Source organism: Hylobates moloch, unplaced genomic scaffold (assembly GCF_009828535.3).
Source record: "Hylobates moloch isolate HMO894 unplaced genomic scaffold, HMol_V3 SCAFFOLD_5, whole genome shotgun sequence".
Taxonomy (NCBI): domain Eukaryota; kingdom Metazoa; phylum Chordata; class Mammalia; order Primates; family Hylobatidae; genus Hylobates; species Hylobates moloch.
The window spans coordinates 142,110,526-142,133,866 of NW_026652280.1; the positions used below are offsets into that span (position 1 = coordinate 142,110,526).

At 36.0% G+C, this 23,341-nt stretch overlaps 1 protein-coding gene and 1 pseudogene across 6 annotated transcripts in view; both read right to left on the bottom strand.

The window, feature by feature from the left end:
- The window catches only part of PRKACB (protein kinase cAMP-activated catalytic subunit beta), a 157,515-nt gene continuing 134,174 nt past the window's right edge, over positions 1-23,341 (bottom strand). For all 6 annotated transcript variants that reach the window (XM_032155500.2, XM_032155495.2, XM_032155498.2 and 3 more), the window contains 2 exons: positions 18,146-18,310; positions 1-3,324 (listed from right to left, as the gene is read on the bottom strand). In XM_032155500.2, coding sequence (XP_032011391.1) covers positions 3,199-3,324; positions 18,146-18,310 — 291 coding nt within the window. In that variant the 3' untranslated portion in view covers positions 1-3,198. The remainder of the gene's footprint in view (positions 3,325-18,145; positions 18,311-23,341) is intronic.
- Positions 5,579-5,658, bottom strand: LOC116469928 (small nucleolar RNA U3; annotated as a pseudogene).

Sequence of the window (23,341 nt, forward strand, 5' to 3'; positions counted from 1 at the left end):
TTGTCTTATCCATTGAAGTTACTTTAATTTTGCAGTTATTGATTAATTAAAAAACACAGTTGTTTTCAGCATTTCCTAGCTACAGTAGTGCATAGGAAATTCCATTCTAAACAAAGAAGTAATTAATGAAATAACAACACACCTTAACATTTTACATTGATAGGTTACAGTTTACAAGGTGCTTTCACATACATTATTTCATTTGATTCTTACAACAAGCAGAAAAAACAGTGGGAAAGAATTTTTTTTTTCAGGCTTACAATGAGTATTTTCAGGCCAATGGGCAGTTAACACAAGAATATACCAAGAATGAGACAGCAATACTCATAAGCCACAATATCTTTTTTGGTAGGTTGACAGTTTGATTCAACTGGGTATTCAGCATCGGTGAGTGAGAAAGAAATTAGGACAGACACCAAGGTTCTTATGATATTCAAATAATTTTAAGAACACTGTCAGAGATAAGAACAAAGATGCCCTAAAATATATCGCCTTATTGAGACTTACTTCAAAGCAATATACCCTTCAAAATATCAGATAAAAAGACAATCTTGTCATCAGCTGTGAAAGTTAGGAGGAATCTTACAAACTGCCTAATCCAGTTCTTCCATTTTACAGACAAGAGAACTGAGGCTCAGATCATACTGATAGTTTTCCAGCCTGAAATTCAGATGTCTTGACTTTTCAGTCTAGGGCTCCTTCTTATACAATGCCATCTCTTAATTATTTACTGAGCATAACATAATATCTTCTGTTTCAAATATGTAATTTGAGGTTAAATACTGATTTATGCTACTTACTTCTTATTCAAGTTTTTATCTTGTTCTTGGCTAAATTGTGGCTAAAACTGGGAATTTTACATACTTTAAAAATATTCTAATTTAGTGTACTTGATTGGTCAGAAATTGACTCCCTTGACATATTTGCTCATGACAAGCTTGCTCACGGCCTTTAAATAGAGAGTAAAGCGGAATGGCTGAATAGCCCTCAGAACCAATGTATGTCTAGGGGTCATCTACCTAAGGTAGATTCTACAGCTGGGCACTAGTAATTTCATAGAAAAAAATATTTTTTAGAATTCATAGAAATCTTTTTGATTACTGAAAACTAAATTGTAATAATCAAATTGTCATCCCCATGACTTATTAAAATAATTTTACAATAATATACAACAAAGCTACCATAGAATTTGTAGTTTACATATAGAATACATTGGTCAGCATGTTCTTGGGTCTAAATGAAATACAAGAAAATTAAAATATTTTATACAAATGATGTTTTAAATTTATTAACATGACGATATGCCTTTGTTACATAAAACTTGCTAGAGCAGAGTATTTTATTTTTTTCTTGCACGTTTTAAATATAGATGGACCAGTGAAATCAATATCAGCATTTACGTGACATTACCATGCAGAAACACTTGATAACCGAAAGACATATAGATTGGTAGAAAGAACATCTCAGACAGGATATTTTTATGTCTTCAAAGGTTTTACCAGGGTGTGGTACAGATGAAAAGAAGTGGTGTGAATGACCTACCTGCACCGATAATAAAGCAAATAGAATGATTATATACATTAAGATCAGCTTGATTGAAAATAACAAATTTTATATGCAGGTAAATTGATCATTAAAATGAACCCAGTTTAACTCTTCTCGTGTGTTGTTTTAAGGTAGGTCACTGAAACGCAGAGATAAAATCAGATGGGGAAAATTAAAAGCAAAGAAAAAATAGCACAACAACTGGGTTAAGCCATGGATTCTCAACAAACACTGAACTAAATGTGCAAAAGTGCTTGAAATTTCCACCTGACAGCAATGTCGTTAAGTCAGTTGGCAAAAAAAAGTGTAGGAAAAAAACTAACCTCTCAAATACCAACATTGTATCTGCATGATCGATCAGACATTCTGTTTACTGAGAGAAAAGAGGTTAGAAATTATGAAATATCTGAAAATATCATACCTCAAAATTAAAATACAATTGTGGCAGTTTTATACACTTTGTTCCCTTTCCTCATTGATGAGGCATGGGATGAAAGCAGAAGTTGCAGCAGTGCCCCTACCCTAGGCTCACAAATATAGTACACCACAATAATTAGCTGGAAACAACTTCTTTTTAACGGTTACAAAACAAAACAAACGTAAACCCTCATTTAAATATGAATACCTCTATATTGTTTCCAATAATCAAGCCATTTTTTGACTTTGCAAAGTATAAGTACTTATCCAAACCAATGTTCTTTTTAGTTTGCTTATTTTCCTTTAAAAAGTTTATGATGAGGACTATTAGAGAAACTTTAAAATTTGTCACTTCCATTAATCATGTTCTATGAAAATACTGGCTAAAATCCTTAAGGAACAGTTAAGGTTTAGAAAACTTAGAACTCTTCTCTAATACCTACAGAAATGCTGGTACCAAGTGAGAGAATCTGGGTGATGATCCATATCATTAGTTTTTCCTGCTGAATGAGACACGTTTGTCACATTACACAGGCTGGTCACTTCATTACTCAAGGAGAGGAGGATATAAAAGGAGGGAAAGGGAACTAGAACCTCTGATCCACAGCCATCCAAATTTCTGGGTCTAGCTGTACTGTATTAGTCTACCAAAATTTATTGCCAGAATAGTGAATTCCAAGAAAGTTAGTCTTAATTTGTATAAATTTCCTTGGTGATAAGACAGTCTATCTTCAAAAATTACCAAGAGTTTTGGCAAAACCAAGTCTGAGCTACTCAAAGCAAAAATAATTATTAGAAAGTTTATCTTCAAGCCATTGACCAACAACAATATTGGCAATAACTACTGAAAGCAACACTTATCCTTCCCTTCAAATATAACGTAGCCATAACACTGCCCATCTGAAACACCAACAAAATAAAATAGAGCACTGTTTAGAGAAAACCAATGAAATTGGAAAAGGAAGAAATGGATGTAGGAGAGGAGAAAGACAACCCAAAGAGAAGTAAGAAAGTGGTCTAGTACTGTGTTATGGCACAGACAATGCTTGCTTAGCGGTGCCTTGTTACATAGGTGGATGCAGAGTGCACACACGGGATGATGGCAATAAAGACCTCACTCAGTCGTTGGAATGAAGGAACTAGGTAACTGCTTCAACAAGGACGGTCTCAGCTCTACCTTATCTCTCAACAGAGTGCAAACACTGAGTGTGAGCTCGGATGTCATCTTGTTCCTCTTTAAAATTCACCAAATTCTTTTGCACATTTTTCTGTTATAGAGACACGGATATCTTCTTCTTCATAGTCATCAAAGTTGCTGGTATCTCCAGAGCCTCTAAACTTTGGTATGAATGGAGCTTCAACCTATAATTGAGAGAGAGAGAAAAATAAGAAAAAGGAAAAAAAAAATTCCTGAGAGTTTCCAAACACCAAGAAAAATAAATTCCCACTGTTATTACATGGTGAAATCCTTAGATGCCATTAGGTTCCTAAAATGTAATAGTGCTAGAAGCAGCAGCAAGCAGTAGGTTAGCTATTAACCTCAACATTTTGATTCAAGGAAGTATGCAGGTCAACAAAATACTTAAGAAATTTCTGGGATAATTAACTGTTGGCATCAAGATCGTGGCTCCTAAGGTTACAAAACTTCAGTCTTAATTTTTAGTTCCTTGTTTTTAAGACCTTATCTTTTCCTATCCCTTTTGTAAAAATTCTTTTCTCCTCAAGTTACAGCTAAATCTCAGACTTACTTTTAATTGATTTCCTTTTTTAATTCCCAAGTTTATTTTGTTTAAAATATCTGGCCATCAAAACTTTCTGAGAGGTTGGAAAGAAATATATCTCTTTTAGAATTAGAGAATTGTTAAACCTTAAACATTTTTCTCCTTTGATCCTAAAAGTAAAATGTCTTCCCACTACTTCGAATATGGTCTTCCATAAAGATTAAATGTGGGTACTGAATACATTTGAGGAAAAGATTTTAAAAGCTAAAAAAAATCATAATCTGCACAGCCTTCATGGAATTTACAAACAATTACAGTTGCTTTATTCTGTTCTCAATACAACACTGTGAGGAAGGAAGGACAGGCGTTCTTACTCCCATTTTACAGATTATAAAAGAGTCGACCAAATTCACATGACTGATAAGCAGCTAAAGCAGGTTTCATATTCATGATTCTCCACTTCTGGCCCAGAGCTCTCCAAGGGTTTTTAATTTATATCCTTTTCAGTAAAACATTTTCTAGTACACATAATCAATATATATATAGTTATTTACTTACAAATTATTTAGATGCATGACTATACTATTATAAGATATACACACAAATAAGGTATTGAAAAAGAATAAGGTAAAAATAAGTAGGAATGGGACTTCTAATATTATCTTTTTGTTTGAGAGCTGGTTGCCTTGCACGCCCTGCTTTGAGGACTGCTGTTTTGCACTACCCAGAAGAATGAGCTAAGCAGACAGTTGCTTCATGTCTAGCCAGCCAGCAATTTAGAATAACAAACCTACTGGGGCAATCACGTGTAGAAAATGATTGTACAGTTTGAGTTGTTCAGGCCACTTCTTTCTTCTGCCTTTTTTTCCTTGATCATTTGGAGATGCATCAGAGAATAAAGAAGACAATTAAAACTATTCATATTTACTATGATTTTTGCACTGCTGTGCATAGTTATAATACTTGAGAAGATATTAAAACAAATGGTTAAAGTACTCTATTATTTTTATTTGTAAATTGTCCATGGATCCTTACATCTGTTTCATTGATAATCAAGATTTGGCTGTCAATCAATTTGTCCATTACTACAACCTGTATGTTACAGTGTGCCACTTGTTGGTAGGTTAGCTGTTTACTACATGGGATAAGTCAAGCCCTTTGAAAAGCACGTAAACTTTAAATGAGTAGTGGCTGTCCCATTCTATCCCCTTTTAGGAATAATTATTAAAAATTAAATACATAATATGAACAGATTAGTAAATGATTGCTATTTGGCAGAAGATTTTATTTCTAAATATAAATATGAAAAGATTCAAATACATCATAAATCTTTAGGATACTAATAAAGTTGACAAGCCTCAAGGCAATCTAAAGAATATACCTCAAAATAGCATTAATTAACAATAAATACAACAATAAATATAAGCAATGATAATTAGAAAGGGAAATGGATGATTTTATTGGAAATATAAATTTCTTAAATTGACTCAAAAAGTAAAAACTTGAAGAGACCAATATCCAAGAATTAGTCTGTTAAAATTTATAAGGAATAGATATAAGATGACTCTATGTTCCTAAATTTTCTGCAGAATAAAAGCATGGAAACTTTCTAAACTCATTTTATGAATCCCATATAATCCCAACTTCAGAAAAACAGAAACTATAGATTCATAAAACTTATGACTATAGAAGTAAAAACCCTAAATAAAATTTTGGCAAATAGATTTCAGACAAATATTAATATGTTAATACCCCATGATTAAATGGTATTCATTCCAGGAAAGTGAGGATGTCTCCTTGATATAATTCATCACACTAACATGTCAAAAAAGATAAAATACAGTGTATTAGAAATCAACAATGTTTTATTAATCTGATAAAGAATACCTATCTCAGCCAAATGGCCAACTTTATATTTGGTGGTAAAACATGAAAGGCAACAGACTATAGAAATGATCCCTGAAAGTATATTCTTGGGCATTTCCATTCAAAGCAGGAACAAGACAAGAAAGCTCAAGGGCCCTACTGCATTAAAATATTGTTTTAGACATTCTAACATGTATACTAAAACAAAAATGGAAATGAGATGTAAATACTGAAAAGGAACAGACGAAATGGTATGCCAATCTCCTGTGATTGTCAATAAAAATCCAAAGGAATCACTGAAAAATGTGGAGATCAATAACAGAATTTCGTAACATGGTCAATTATAATACAAACATAAAAATGATGTTTTGCCCATATCCTACTATAATGGGAAAGCAAACACATTAATAGCAACCAAAATATAAATTTAAGCAATAATTTTAAGACATAAATTCCTTCCTATATGGAGGAAGGGGTGGTCTCTAAAACTTTACTGAATGACAAAAGATATTTGAGTAAATGCAGAAGCAACATGTTCATAATGGTAAATTCTCAAGATTCAAGTTCTCTCCTAATATGCAACTTTACTGTTAATCCCCAAATTCGATAAATCTTTAGAGAGACCAAAAAAAAAAAAAAAAAAAAAAAACAAAACCCACAAACCATTGGCAAGTCTAATCAAAAAAGAAAGAGAAAACATACAGGAGATAAGGATGATTTTCTAGGAAATATAAATTACCTAACTTGGCTCTAAAATAATGCATATGGGGCAAGAGAACAGAAAATTTGGAAAGGGTAAACAAGGGTGAAGAAACTGGACCCATCTAATATTAAAATATTTTAAAGCTACATAAAGCAGTGACACATATAGTACAAGAACAGACAAAAAGAACTCCTAAAAAATACAGGTCAGGGCTTCAAGATGGCTGACTCAGAACTCTCCTCCACAAAGAAGGACCAAAACAGTGAGTAGATAATCACATGTTGAATAAAGCCTCTAAGAGAGAACACCGAAATTTAGCAGGGAAGTGACAGGGAACATCTGAGGCAGAGAAGCAAAAGGAATTGAAGCAGCTGGCCTGGCTGGGACCAGCTGGCAGCCACAAGAGGTTCTCCAGTACGGGGAAAGGGTAACTGAGAGATCCCCAGTGGTCCACGTTTCCACCACAGACTCTGTCAATCCTAGCCATGTAAGATCCCCACAACCCTCGTGAATTCTGAGACAAGTATAGGGACCTGCCTGGAGTTCACACAATAGCATTGTTCCAGAGAGGGAGTTTGTTCCAGAGAGGGAATTTGTTCCAGAGAGGGAGTTTGTTCCAGGTCCCACACCCACCCCCAGGACCCAAGAAGCTGAAACACACTGCCATTTTGAGAAGCCAACTACCATTAGATAGTATGCATCCCTATACACCTGGAGCCCAACTGACAGTGCCCCATGTCTATCAAAGGGGCTCCAGTGGTATAGTGCTGGCTGGACCCCATGGTGCAGCTGGGTCCCCAGCACTCGAGCCCACACAGTGTCCTATACTCCAAACAACAGGCAGGGCAGCACACTAGGGAAGGCTGTTTCTGGGGCCGGAAGCCAAAGCATACACTCCCCAGAGTGTGAGGGCCTCCTGCCTGGGGCCACTGCCACTGATAGCAATGCCCAGCCCCCACAACAGGACTGCCAGGTACTTGCAGCACCTTCAGTGGACCTGGGAACCGGCCCATCTGGATGCTCTTTGGGGGCATGAGGACAGACTCACTCTGCCTACCACCTCTCAAGTATTTTATCCAGGGGCCTAGGAATAGTCCTTCCCTGCCTACCAGAGTCTGTATCTGTGTGCACCAATAGGGGTCTGAGGACAGGCCTGTCCCTTTAAGTGCCACCTCTCCCAGTGCCCTAGCACACCACCTGGGGGGCCTGGGGAGTGCCCCCCTCTGTCTATCACTCTGGGTACACATACATATGATCAGGAAGCATGACAAAAGACTCAGGCTATCAGCCACTGGCATCAAAACATGCTGTCCAGTAGCCCGAAGACTGCCCTGTTCAGCACAGCCTGCCCCCACAGGTACAACAGAGAAGCCTGGGGACAGGACTTCCCTGCCTGGTGGCACCTCACACAGTGATTGAGTGCACTGTCTGGAGGCTTGGGGATCCATCCACCCTGCTTGCTGCTTCTGGCATGCACATGCACCATCAGGAGGTCTAACAACAGACCCAAACCACTGACTGCCTGCACTCAAACACATTGTTTGAGGGCCTGGGGATTGCCTCACTTGGCCCAACACAGCCTGTGCCCATGTGCACCATTGAGGGGCCTGAGTAAATGCCTGCACCGCCTGGCACTGCAACCCCAATGCTCAAGCATGCCATCTGAGGGCCTGGGGATTGCCCTGCCCCACCCACTACTGGCCTGAGGCTAGGCCTGCCCAGTCTGCCACCACTACCACTGCTGGTGCTTACCCACATATGCCACCTGAGGGTTTAGGGCCTGGCTTGCCCTGTCTGTTGCTACCATCACCAGCAGCAGTGTGTACTGCCTGGGAGCCTGAGGGTTGGCCTGCCATCACTACTACAATTGCTTATGCCACGCATGCTGCACAGGAGACTAAAGTCTCATCCATATGCCCAGCCTACCACTGCCACTGCTGGTACCTGAGCAAGCCACATGGAGGCCTAAGAATTGTCCCTTGTAGACCTGCTAAAATTGATGCCAGTGTATAGCCACCAGGGGACCAAAGGCAGGTATGCTTGGCCTGCTGCTACCACCACTACGGTCTGAGGATCAGGATGCCTGGTGTCCCTGTCCCCAGCAAAGCCTCGCCACAGGCTCCACCAATAATGCGGCCTAAGCCACTGAGGAAATCGCAGATACCCAGTGATGCTAATTACAGCTGAAGAAATCATAGAGACTATACTACTGCATGCACCCAGAATAAAAGCTAAACTGCCCAACAAACCAACATGATGATACATCCACAGAAAAAAGTCTTACCCTACAAAAGCCAATCCTAAAAACTGGAGGAAATGACTGTTACACTAGATGTGGAGATGTCAATGTAAGTATACAAGAAACATGAAAAAGCAAAGAAACATGACACCTCCAAAAGAACATAATTCTCCACCAACAGATTCCAATTAAACAAAAAACGATGAAATGTCTGAAAAAGAATTCAAAATAATGGTATTAAAGAAGCTCAGTGAGATATAAGAGAACACAGACAAACAATACAAAGACATCAGGAAAACAATTCAGGATATGAGTGAGAAATTCAACAAAGAGATAGATAGCATAAAAAGAACCAAACAGGCCAGGCACAGTGGCTCACGCTTGTAATCCCAGCACTTTAGGAGGCCGAGGCGGGTGGATCATGAGGTCAGGAGATTCAGACCATCCTGGCTAACACGGTGAAACCCTGTCTCTACTAAAAATACAAAAAATTGGCCAGGGCATGGTGGCGGGTGCCTGTCATCCCAGCTGAGGCAGGAGCATGGAGTGAACCCAGGAGGCAGAGCTTGCAGTGAGTTGAGATCACGCCACTGCACTCTAGCCTGGGCGACAGAGTGAGACTCCATTTCAAAAAAAAAAAAAAAAAAAAAACCAAACAGATCCATCCCAGAACTGAAGAATTTAATGAATGAAATGAAAAATACAACTGAGAGCTTTGACAATAGACTATATCAGGGAGAAGAATTGAGGACAGGTCTTCTGAAATAATTCAGACAGACCTGCCAAAAAAGAATAAAAAATAAAAATGAATGAACAAAGCATACATGACATAGGGGACACCTTAAAGCAACGAAATATTCAAATTTGGGGTTTTCCAGAAGGTAAAGTGATGGGTAATGACATAGAAAAACTCATTTAATTTAATAATAGCTGAAAACTTCCTAGTTCTTTTAAGAGATTTAGAAATCCAGATACAGGAAGCTCAAAGATCAAATAGATACAATCCAAAAAGGTCTTTTCCAAGACACACTGTACTGAAACTGTCAAAAATCAAAGAAAAGACAGAAATCTAAAAACAGCAAGAGAAAAGCATCAAGTCACATATAAGGGAACCTCCATCAGACTAATGTGGATTTCTCAGGGGAGACCCTGCAGGCCAGGAGAAAATGCAATGATATATTCAAAGTGCTAAAAGAAAAAAAAAAAAAACCCTGCCACCAAAGATAAACTACTAGACTAACCAAGAAACCTTTCTTCAAAAATGAAGGAGAAAAAAAGTCTTTCCCAGATAAGCAAAAACTGAGGGAATTATCACTACTACACCAGCCCGACAGGAAATGCTTAAGGTAGTCCTACATCTGGAAGTGAAACAATGATATTTACCATCATGAAAACAAGAAAGTATAAAAGTCACTGGTAGGGCAGACACATAAATGAGGAAGAGAAAGGACTCAAATTTATTACCATTACAGAAAACCAACAAACTATAATGATAAACAATTAGAGAGAAGGAAAGGAATGAAGGATATACAAAGCAACCAGAAAACGATTTTCAAATGACAGGAATAAGTCCTCACCTATAAATAATAACTTCAAATGTAAATAAATCAGATTATCCACTTAAAAGATATGGACTGTCTAAATATATAAACATAACATGATCTAACTATATGCTGCTTACAAAAAAACTCACTCACCTGTAAACACACAGATAGACTGAAAGTGAAGAGACAGAAAAAGATTTCATAGAAATGGAAAACAAAAACAAGCAGGAGTATCTAAATTTATATCAGATAAAGGAAACTTTAAGTCAAAACAGTAAAATGAGACAAAGGTCATTATATAACGATAAAGGGATCAATTCAGCAAAAGGATATAACAGATATATATGCATCCAATACTAGAGCACACAGATATAGAAAGCAATTATTAGATCTAAAGAGAGAGACAGACTCCAGTATAATAATAGTTGAGGACTTCAACACTCCATTCTCAGCATTGTACAGATTATCGAGACAGAGAATCAACCAAAAAAATTGGACATAAACTGCACTGTAGACAAAATGTACCTAGGAGACATTTACACAACATTTTATCCAATAGTTGCAGAATACACATTCTTCTAATAAGCACATGGAACATTCTCCAGGATAGACCATTTATGTTAGGCCACAAAACAAGCCTCAACAAATTTTAAAAACTTGAAATCATATCAAGTATTTTCTCAGATCCTGATGGAAAAAAACTAGAAATCAGTAACAAGAAGCACTTTGGAAACTGTACAAATAGATGGAAATGAAAAAATATGCTCCTGAATGACTATTGGGCTAATGAAGAAACTGAGAAAGAAATAAAAAAATCTTAAAGCAAAGAAAAATGAAAACACAATATACCAAAACCTATGGAATATAAGAAAAGCAGTGCTAAGGGGAGGTTTATAGCAATAAACACCAAAAAGTATAAAGATTTCAGATAACCTAATAGAGTACCTCAAGGAACTAGAAAAGCAAGAACAAATCAAACAAAATTAGTAGAAGGAAAGAAATAATAAAGATCAGAGCACAACTAAATGAAATAGAGAAAAAACATATAAAGGATCATCAAAATGAAAGGTTTTTTTTTTAAATAACCAAAATTGATAAACTGCTAGCTAGACTAACCAAGAAAAAAAGAGAGAAGACCCAAAGTTAACAAAATCAGAAACGAAAAATATGTTACAACTGACACCACAGAAATACAGGAGATCACTGGAGACTATCATGAACAACTATATGCTAACTAACTGGAAAACCTAGAGGAAATAGATAAATTCTTGGACACATACAACCTACAAAGACTGAACCAGATAGAAAATCTGAACAGACCAATAATGAGGAACAGATTGAATATGTAATAAAAAGATTACCATCAAACATTAAAGAAAAGCCCAGGGCTGCACAACCTTATAAAGAAGAACTAGCATCAATTCATCTCAAACTATTCCAAAAAATTAAAGAAGACAGAATTCTTCCTAACTTATTCTATGAGGCCAGCAGTACTGATACAAAACCAGACAAGCACACAACAAAAAACACTACAGACCAACATCTCTGAGAAATATAGACACAAAAATTTTTAACAAAATACTAGCTAACAAAAATCCAATAACACAACAAATATATAATACAACATGATCAAGTGGGATTTATCCCAGGGATGCAAGGATGGGTCAATATATGCAAATCAATTAACACGATACATCACTTTAGTAGAATGAACAACAAAAATCATATGATCATCTCAATAGATGCAGAAAAAAGCATTAGATAAAAGCCAACATCCCCTCCTGACAAAAACTCTCAACAAATTCGGCATAGAAGAGGCATTCCTCAACATAATAAAGGTCATATATGACAAACTCACAGCTAACATACTGAATGAGGAAAAGTTGAAAGCCTTTCCTCTAAGAATTGGACCAAGACAAGGACGTCCACTTTCACCACTCCTATTCAACATAGTAATGAAAGTCCTAGCCAGATTAATCAGGGAAGAGAAAGAAATACAAGGCATCTAAATGCAAGGTATCTAAATACAAGGCCCATCCTTTCAGATGACATAATCTTACACATAGACTCCACCAGTATATTCTTAGAACTGATAAAAAATTAAGTAAAGGTGCAGAATACAAAATGAACATAAAAAATCAGTGACATTTCCATACACCAATAATGATCTAGCTAAGAAAGAAATCAGTAATATAATTCCATTTATAATAGCTACAAAAAAAAACAAAATAAAATACCTAGGAATAAATTTGACCAAGAAGGTGAAAGACCTCTACAAGAAAAACTACAAAACACTGATGAAAGAAATTAAAAAGGACAGAAACAAATGGAAAGACATCCCACGGTCATGGTCATGAATCAGAAAAATAAATATATGAAAATGATCAACTATGCAAAGAAATTTACAGATTCAATGCAATTCCTATCAAAATACCAATGATAGTCTTCACAGAAATAGAAAAAAAAAATCCTAAAATTTGTATGGAACCACAAAAGAGCCTGAATAGCCAAAGGAATCCAGAGCAAAAAGAGCAATGCTGGAGGCATCACACTACCTGACTTCAAAATATACTATAAAGCTATAGGAACTAAAACAGCATGGTAGTGGTATAAAAACAGACACAGAGACCCATGGAACAGAATAGAGAACCCATAAATAAATCCACATATTACACCTAAGTGATTTTTGACAAAGGCATCAAGAACATACAGCGGGGAAAGGGCACTCTCTTCAATACATGGTGCTGGAAAAACTGGATATCCATATGCAGAAGACTGAAACTAGATCCCCCTCTCTCACCATATCCCCAAATCACTCAAAATGAATTAAGTACTTAAAAATAAGGCCCCAAACCATAACAACACTAGAAGAAAACATACGGGAAATGCTCTAGAACATTGGTCTAGTCAAAGATTTTATGGGTGGGGCATGGTGGCTCACGCCTGTAATCCCAGCACTTTGGGAGGCTGAGGTGGGTCAGGAGTTTGAGACCAGCCTGACCAACATGGTGAAACCCTGTCTCTACTAAAAATACAAAAATTAGCTGGGTGTGGTTGTGGGCACCTGTAATCCCAGCTACTCGGGAGGCTGAGGCAGGAGAATCACTTGAACCTGGGAGGTGGAGGGTGCAGTGAGCCGAGACTGTACCGTTGCACTCTAGCCTGGGCAACAAGAGCAAAACTTCAACTCAAAAAAAAAAACAAAAACCTAACAAACAAAAAAGATTTTATGGCTAAGTCCTGAAAAGTACAAGCAACAAAAACAAAAATAGGCACATGGGGCTATATTAAATTAAAAGCTTTTGCAGAGCAAAGGAGAAATTCAAAAGAGTAAAGGGACAACCTGTTGAATGGGAGAAAAAAATATTTGCAAACTATTCATCCAAGAAGGGACTAATATCCAGAATATACAAGGAACTCCAATAATTCAATAGCCAAAAATAAATAATCTAATTAAAATGGGTAAAGGATATGTGTACACATTTCTCAAAACCAGACTTACAATGGCCAACAGGCACATGAAAAAACGCTCAACACCATTAATCATCAGGGAAATGCAAATCAAAACCACAGTGAGATATCATTGTACCCAGCTGGAATGGCTATTATCAAAAAGGCAAAAAATACCAAGTGCTGGAGGGGATGTGGAGAAAAGGGAATTCTTATACACTGTTGGTAAAAATGTAAGTTAGTACAGCCACTATGGAAAACAGTACAGAGATTTTTCAAAAATCTAAAAATAGAACTATCATACAATTCAGCAATTCCATTAATCCAAAGGAAATCAGTATATCAAAGCAATACCTGAATCCTCATGTTTATTGTGGCACTATGCATAATAGTAAAGATATGGAATCAACCTAAGTGTCCTTCAACAGATGAATGGGTACAGAAAATGTAATATATATAGGAATACTATTTGGCTGTAAAAAAAGAATGAAATCTGAAATCTTGTCATTTGTAGCAACATGGATAGAAACAGATCATTCTGTAAAGTGAAATCAGCCAGGCACAGAAAGACAGTATCACATGTTCTTAGTTACATGTGGAACCTAAAAAAGTTGATCTCTTAAAGGTAATGTATAGAATGACAGCTACCAGAGGCTGAGAAGGATGTGTGTGTGGGGGGGAAGGGATGAAGAGAACTAAGGTACTGAGAACAAACATACACTTAGACAGAAGGAATAAGTTCTAGCATTTCATAGCAGAGCAAGGTGGTTATACTGTATATTTCACAACAATATATTGTATATTTCAAAGTAACTGGAACAGAAAATTTGAAATGTTCCTAACACAAAGAAACAATAAACGATCAAGGGAGTGGATATGCTAAATACCCAGCTTTGATCACTACACATACTATGCATGTATTAAAATATAACATGTACTTCATGAATATATAAAAATAGTATGCAGCAATAAAAATTTAAAAAGTTCAGAAATAGACAGATGTATATATTAATTTAATATTAGTAAAGGTAGAATTTCAAATAAGAGGCCAAATAAGAATTATTTAATAAATATGGAGGGGACAACTGGTTAATTATTATACAACAACAAAAAATAAGTTAGAGTTCCGAAAGCACTAAAAGAAAATAGAAGTTCAATAGATACACTTATTGTGGAGTAGGATTTTTTTTCTTCTTTCAGAGACAGGGTCTCGGCTCTGTAGCCCAGGCTGGAGTGCAGTGGCATGATCATGGCTCACTGCAGCCTTGACCTCTTGGGCTTAAGTGATCCTCCTGCCTCAGCCTCCAGGGTAGCTGGGACCAAGTGTGTGCTACTACACCTGGCTAATTCTTTTTTTATTTTCTGAAGAGATGATGTCTCACTATGTTGCCCATCTAGTCTTGAACTCCTGGCTCAAGTGATCCTCCCACTGTGGCCTCCTAAATTGATGGGATTACAGGTGTGAGCCACTGCACCTGGCCTGTTTTAAAACAATTGTATAATATGGCAGTAAGTCATTCAGATGTAATTATGTAGTATGTAGCAACTGTGATATAAGAGACTGAAGGAAATGGTAAAGTGCAGGGTTGGAGGAGGTAGATCTTAATTGGCTACTGAGATCATAGGACTGAACTGCAGTGATGAAGAGCACAGGAAAAAAAAGTAAAAAGACATATGTCAAATACTAGGTTCTATTTGGATGGTGGAATTATGATAATTTCAAATTCATTTGCTTAATAAATTACCTGGTTATAAGTATATGAAACTTATCTCAACCAGAAAGGAAAATGGAGCCTGGGCCAATCTATCTAATCTTTCTCACCAACTACTCTTCCTTTTGCATTCTCTATCCAAATTCAGATTTTAAGGGTGATAAAACTGATGCTTTAGAGAGGTTAAATCATTTGTTCATGATCATACTGCTAATGATTGGTTGATCAAGGATTCAGAGCAACGTCTACCTAACCCCACAGTTCATTCTCTTTTTTTTGCTGCCTTTTGAGACAGAGTCGTCCTACTCCCAAAATGCTCAAAGCATAAAAGTTAAGAAGATGATACACGTAAAATTCATGAAAATCTTGTGAAACAATTTATTGTTTAGTGGTTTGGAGTTTCATTTTAAGAATCATGTCAAAAGGACTTTAAAGGGATAACGTGACCTGGAATTGAGAATCTGAAGAACCTGGGATCAAATATAGGTATTATTTAGCAGCTGCATGATTATGTTTAAATTAACCTCTCTGAGCTGATATCCACATCAGTAAAATGGGGAAAATGGTATCACTTATTTCACAGGATTATTTTGAGACTGAAAAGCGAAGTTATAGGGAGTTGCTTTTATTAATTTTATAGTATTGCATTGGTGTTAGCAAATTTAGAAAAAATATAAAAAATAAAGTTTTCTAAATCTATTTTAAAGTGCTATGAATCTTGTTATTGACTATATAACACATCTATTTGCGATAATAATGCTAACAGCCATGATTCATGAACTTAACAGACAGTTTCTGGATCCCTCATGTGAGATAGGCTGTATTACATTCACATTGTTTTGGTCTGGCTATATTTTCTTTTTGCTGCATTTTAAATTCTTTAATTGTTCTGTTTTTGTAATCTTTATTTATTTATTTATTTATTTGAGACAGGGTCTTGTTCTGTCGCCCAGGCTGGAGTGCAGTGGCATAATCACAGCTCACTGTAGCCCCAATCTCCCAGGCTCAAGTGATCCTCCTGCCTCAGTCTCCCAAGTAGCTGGGACTACAGGGATGAGCCATCACACCCAGATAATTTTTGTATTTTTCGTAGAGATGGGGTTTTGCCATGTTGCCCAGGCTGGTCTCAAATTCTTGAGTGAGACTCAAGCAATCCACCCACCTTGGCCTCCCAAAGTGTTAGGATTTCAGGTGTGAGCCAGGGCACCCAGCTTGTCACTGTAATCATTTGTAAAATATATAAATTAGAAAAACTGTGCTTTTAATACTTAATTAGTGCATTACATTTTTTTTTCCTTAAGGAAACTCAATCATGTAGTTGCACAGCATTATTAAAGATGACAAGTCTCTAAAACACTAGAAGTTTTGGTTTTATGAAAAAAAGAAAAAAATTAAATATATTCAAAATGAAAACACTTTATTCATACAAATTATCTTTAAGCATGTAAGAAGCAAAATGAGAGATAAAGGTAATTCAGTGCAGCAAAATCTTTTCTTAAATGTCTCAAATTATTACAAAAGTGAAATGATAACTACTATCAATTAATATACTACTGTTACCATAACTGTTATATTGGCAACTTGTATAGCAAAAAACAAAACAAAACAAAATACCAGTTTCTTTTAAATATGCTACAGTTTAGCTGGGGTTTGCTCTCTATTTTATTATGGTAATATAATAATGCCAGCGATTAACTTGATCTATACTTATATTCAAGTCTTCAAGTTGCCTGAATTTCTAACACTAAGAATCCCTTTAACGAGCAAAGAGTCAAACAAAAGATCAAACAAAACAAATCTCAAAAACTCAGGTGCAAAGTTATTCTGAATTTCCACATTTCTCACAGTATAGGACTTTTACATTTATTTATATGACCATCTGACTAATCTGCCTGTCCCCTTAAGTATAAGCTTCATATGGTCAGGAATAAAGGTTGGTTTTGCTCATCATTGTATTCTCAGCACCTTTCAGAATACCTAACATACAAGCAGGGACCTGATAACTATTTGGAAAAAATCTTACATGAATAAATAATTGTTAAAAGGAAAAAGGTAGTAACTTCGGATAATTTGCTTTGACCTTCCAAAAAAGCATGAATTAAAACCCCTATTTGTATGAATTATGTTCGAATTAGCTTTCAAATGGATAAAGGAAAGTTGTATCTCTAAAGAGAGACCAATATGCCACAGGGAGGTGAAAATGAAGACTAAAAAGGGATGAAACTAGCAATTTAATGTTATTATATATCTGGCACATGCCAATTCTGGATGGGCAACTACATTTATTTATATATCTTCCTAATGTGGCTTCACATCAGTTTTGAAAACCCTTAGGACATTGTCTAATATATAATTTCCACAGTTTTGTGAAGCGTAACAAGCATAGATAGGAAAAATTTAACAAAGGAAACATTTCAGGTTGATGGTCAAAATAGCATATATGCTTTCTTTTTAAGCTAGGTAAGGCCAGGTGTGGTGACTCATGCTTGTAATCCCAGCTCTTTGGGAGGCTGAGGTGGGCAGATCACTTGAGGTCAGGAGTTCAAGGCCACCCTAGCCAACATAGTGAAACCCTGTCTCTACTAAAAATACAAAAAAATCAGCCAGGTGTGATGGCATGCACCCGTAGTCCCAGCTACTCGAGAGGCTGAAGCAGGAGAATCACTTGAACCGAGGTGGCGGAGGTTGCAGTGAGCCGAGATTGTGCCACTGCACTCCAGCATGGACTACAGAGTGAGACTCCACCTCAAAAAAAAAAAAAAAAAAAAAAAAATTCTAGGGGGAAACTCATTTTTAAGTTATGGGCTGTAAAGTACTTTAGATCCTGCACAAGATTAATTCAAAAGGTAAAAAAATTAAAACCATGTGCTAAGTTGAAAATATCTCCACCACATATAATTTAAACACCAACTTTAAGAAAGCTTTTAAATTAAAAAAGAAAGTCTCACCTTCCTCTGGTAAATAGCAATCCAATCTGTCGTGGCAAACCACTTGTGAGTTTTTATATCACTGACACCATTCTTTAGATTCCCAAATCTCTTGGTCAAATCCACCTGCAGCAGGTTCCGTAGAAGGTCCTTGAGATCTGAACTGAAGTGGGATGGGAATCGGACCTACACAAACACACCATTTGGTAAAACATACATTCTAAGACTCATGATATTTCTGTTTTGATTTCATAAAGTTTTTTTTTTAAGGCAACAAGCCATTATATAAACAAAAATATGGAGCGATGACCTTCACATACTTTTAACTACATGTTACAGTCCCCATAGTAGTCATAAAGAAGAGAATTACTTGGGTGAATGAACTAAACCTGTTCTCTTAGGGCCTTGCTTTGGTTATGATGTCTTTAAGAACATGGAGCAGTCTCCAGAAAAATGTGCACACCTACAGAACTTTTGCAAAATATCAGAAAGTTCACCTATCTTTAAGAGCAATCTCTTTGGATCGTACATTACAAATCTGTGTCTCAAAGATACACAAATTTAACTTCGTAATATAAATAGAAGAACCAGCACATGAAGGAAATCAGTATGTACATTTTGAAAAGAGATCTATCAAAAAGGAAGTCTAAAAATGGTTGTAAAAACCCACACTGCCTTTCACAGTATAGGAAAACATTTTTCATTTATCAGAAGTTGGCTTTTAAAAATAATTCTCCTATTATGCAACAGTATAAAAATGATTTAGACTGGTTTAAAAGCATTTTTCTACCTACTAAATTGTGAAGACTTTACAATTACTAGACTGGCCTCTGGCCTTAAAAACAAATGGAAACCCCCAAATAAGTGAAGACTTTTGGCAACCAATAAGGTTAAAGTAACATTTATAGGAGACCTAAGTCTATTTTTCATTTTGTTTTGTTTAAACACATTCTTCTCCTCTATACCAACCTAACTTCTGGTTCTTACTGTTTCACTGATATGGGTACCTAAAAAATTAAAATGGGTACCACCAAAGGATGAAGGAATAGCTGCATCTATGCCTCCTTGTTCTTTTTTGTCATCACTACCACCTCTCCACTATCCTTTCCAACTTGTGTTCAATCCCTTCCATTACCCTCTTCCCTGTCATACATACATATGTATGCACACATGTATGTGTATACATATCTGGATTATTACAGCCTCAACTACAAATTGATCATAGCACTTTGTAGAAAACACTTTAAAGGGTTAAGAGACCCACCCCCAAACTCTAGGCATTCTTATTTTGTTTCTCTACAAGTGCTACCACTACAAGTACTACCACCACTTCATAACTTACATAGTGCATCATTACATTACCTCAGTTGCTCTTTATAATATATTTATTTATTCAACTATGCTATAGTATTTGTGCATATTTCTGTCTCCCCCAGGCTCTGAGCTTCTGAGGGAAGGTATTGTGCCATTTTTATTATCAGTATTTATTAGACTATTTCAAATACTGTAGTTCATCCATTTTACAATTATTTATTGAGTAACTACTATATGCCAGGCACTATTCTAGGTGCTGGATATATAGCAGTGAGCAAAACCAGGCAAGTCTCTGATTTCATGGAACTTACATTCTAGTTGGATAGGACAAATTCAGTGAATATGGTATTAACTCTAGTTTAAAGATGGAGAAACTAAGATTCAGCAATGTTACTGGGTATAGCTTCCCCAGTCATCAGGCCATAAAGTGGCAGAGTTGGGACTAAAAATCTAGTCATGATTTGTAGCTTCATGAATTTTGCTCTTTATTACACTGTCTTCAAATATATAGACTCCTTAATTTATATTCTGACTTTCTAAAAGCTCAACATACTTGACATACATTCTCATGTTCTCAAAGTAGAAGTTAGATCATCAGCATGCAGATAGGTTTTAGAGTAAAGTTAAATTCATAACCATAGCTTTTGACTGCCACTTTTGTGCTAGTCTATAAGTAAATTTTCTCAAAATCTGGTCCTAGGACCCATGCACATCAGAATAAACTGGGAGACAAAAGGATAAAAATGTAGATTCCTGTGGCTTGCCTCAGATGATGGGGGCATTGGGCCTGAAAATCTGAGCTTTTATCTCCAAGGGATTCATATGTACATAAAAGCTTGAAAAGCACTATTCTCAACTCTGTTCACTACTTTATGCAGAGGTTTTATTTTCTATGCTAGTAAAAGATCGTAACTTTTAAATGTAAATAATACAGTACAGTAAATGGAAATCATTATCATACCAGAAGAAAACTAATATTGTATCAACAACTAAAGACTATTTAAAGGGTTAATAGTTAATAAATGACCAGGATTTAGGCTCAACTCATATAAATTAGCAACTAAAAATCTCATTTTTGCAAGGCCCTTTATTATCCTAGATTATGAGCAGTTTTATGTTCGAAAACAATAAGATATGTGAACTTCTACCTTCACTAGTTTTATTCTTGACACAATGGTTTACTAGAAGCTAGGCATTATGCTAAACACTTTATGTACTAGCTCATAAAATCCAAAACATAGGTATGATTATTATCCAAATTTTATAGGTAGGGGTGAAGCAATTGAGATCTACAGAAATTATTTTGCCTAAGATTACAGAGCTAATAAATAGTAAAGGTGTAATTCCAAACTGGGTACACTGACTTCAGGGTACTTATTTTTAATTATCAATTCTCCTTACATGATTCAATAACCTAAAAATAGTCATTATCAGGAACCTTCTAAAAGACCGAAATTTTCATCTTAAAAATATTTTGCTTCACATTTCCTCATTTACCTAGATGAAGTAATAACTAGAGAATAAGGGGTTTTCAAAAGGCACACTGTCTACTTTAAAAATAACATGACATTTTTCCAGTGGGTATGTTAGCTCAGATTTTTCCAGTGATAAATCTGAACTTTATTTAGATTCCAAAGAAATAATTTATTTGAAGTACATCTACATTTGTTTAGGATTAAATTTGTGTGAACTGTTCCATGGTAATGTACCAGTTATCTCTTTCATTATGTTCAGACGGCAGACAGTAATGTGCAGTGGAATGCATGAAAAATAAAATCATCTAAATAATGTAGTTCTTTATTTTGGAATGCAAATAAAGTAATGGTCTTGACTGTGTGTGTGTGTGTGACAGTGATTCTCAAATGGGGAGTGGTGATGGGTTGTGACAGCAGATATCAGAACGATTTGGGAACCTTTTCAAATCATAGACATATCCTTCTCACCTCCATATCACACCCTCTTCCCCAGAGATTCTCATAGGTAGCCCACACTCCCAGAGTGGTCCATGTTAATAATGGGAATCCGTCACATATTTAAAGTATTTTGGGGGAGAAATAATGAAAGTCATTGTGAAAGTATTTTTTCCTATGATTATTCTGAAATTTAACCTGAAATGTAATTTCCTTGCTGACTGAACTTTTCAAAGAGCCATGATCAAACTGGAATTAGTGAAAAACAGAAAATAACTTCAACAAAATTGTTTCAAATGTACAACCTTTATTTGTAATACATCAAGATTTCTACGATAGGAAGAGTGACTATCTAATTTTTCCTTTAAAACTACATCAAAAGGGTATTACTTTTATCATTATTATCAATTATAACTACTATAGAAAGTGAAATCAGAATCTTCTAATATTGGAGCTAGAGGGAGCTTAGTTTAACTGAGTCTAAACTCTCATTTTAAAGATAAGGAATCTGAGCTCCTGTGAAGCTACCAACTCCGTTAGTGGAATTATTGGGAAAATAACTTAATCTTCCTGACATATACCTATGAGCTTTCTGCCAGTCCAAGATAGACAAATAATGTGAAAGTAAATGTAAAGAGCCAGATATTGAAAAGAGAAAAACAGTCTAAAATCATTAAGCCATTAGGTCTGAGAGATAAGGTTGTGGGAAACTGGCATCATTTAACATGGAAGAGGTGTTTGTACAACATAAAAGAGGTGTTTGTGATATATACACTTCCCAAGGTGTTTTCTTTAATATTTTTTCTTCAATATTATTTATTGTTTAGGATTGTTTTCCAACCATTAGAGACCATATTACTTCTGATTTTTCTAATTATATTTTCTTGAGAATAAATCTAATTCCCCAGTGAGGTACAGATACACAAAACAAGCTCTCAGCACATGGTGTTTATCAGAATCACTTGTGATACTTAAAAAAAAAGTTTTGAATCCACAGAAGACCTCTTGAGTCAGTATCTCTCAGGAGAGATACCAAAGATAGAGTACACTTCATGAAAGCTTCATGAAGGCAGAGACCACAACTGACTTGCTGTATCCAGCATGTAGAACTGGTCTGGCACATACTATGAGCTTCATAAATATTTAATGAATGCATGAATTGAAATCTGACAAATATTGATTGAACCTCTACTATGTGTTATGCTTGAATTAAGCAAGTACTATGTGCTTACTAATATATCTCAGGAATTTGTGCTTGGATTATATAAGTAAACAAAATAAGATGAAGATTTCTGCCTTCATGGAGTTTACATTCTAGTGAGGAAGACAATTAAAACTTAGCAACCAAGTGATCCTTTAACAATGTTATCCTATCTTTTTCATGAAACTTTGCATCGTAAGGTCTTCGACTTTTACTCTGAAGAAAATGGGGAATCCTTGCAAGGTTTTGAAAAGAATAATAGGATATGAGTTAACATTTTTAAGGAACCACTCCAGTGACTCACTTAAGAGTGACAGCAGTGGATGTGGTAAGAAGTGGCTGAATTCTGTAAATTCTAAAGACAAAGCAAAAATGGTTTCCCTGTGCATTACATATGAAGTGAGGACTCCAAGGTGTCTTGGCCTGACCAACTGAAAGGGTGGAGTTGCCATCAGTTTAGACGGGGAAGGCTTCATGGAGGGGGGTAGGTGGAGTGTAGGAAAGAGGACAAAAACTTGTCAGTTTAAGACAGGTTGAATTTGAGGTATCTATTAGATATCTAAGTGAAGATTTCAAGTTAGAAACTAGATACAAGAGTATGGAATTTGGGAATCAAGTATGGACTGGAAAAATGAGTTTGGGAATTGTCCTGAGCATTTAAGTCATGAGACTGGATGAAACCACCCATTGAGGAAGTGCAGAGAAACAAGAGAAGAGGATCAAGCCAAAGAGATTGAGAGGGAATGATTGGTGATACAAAGTCACTGAAGCCAAGTGAAGGAATAACAAATG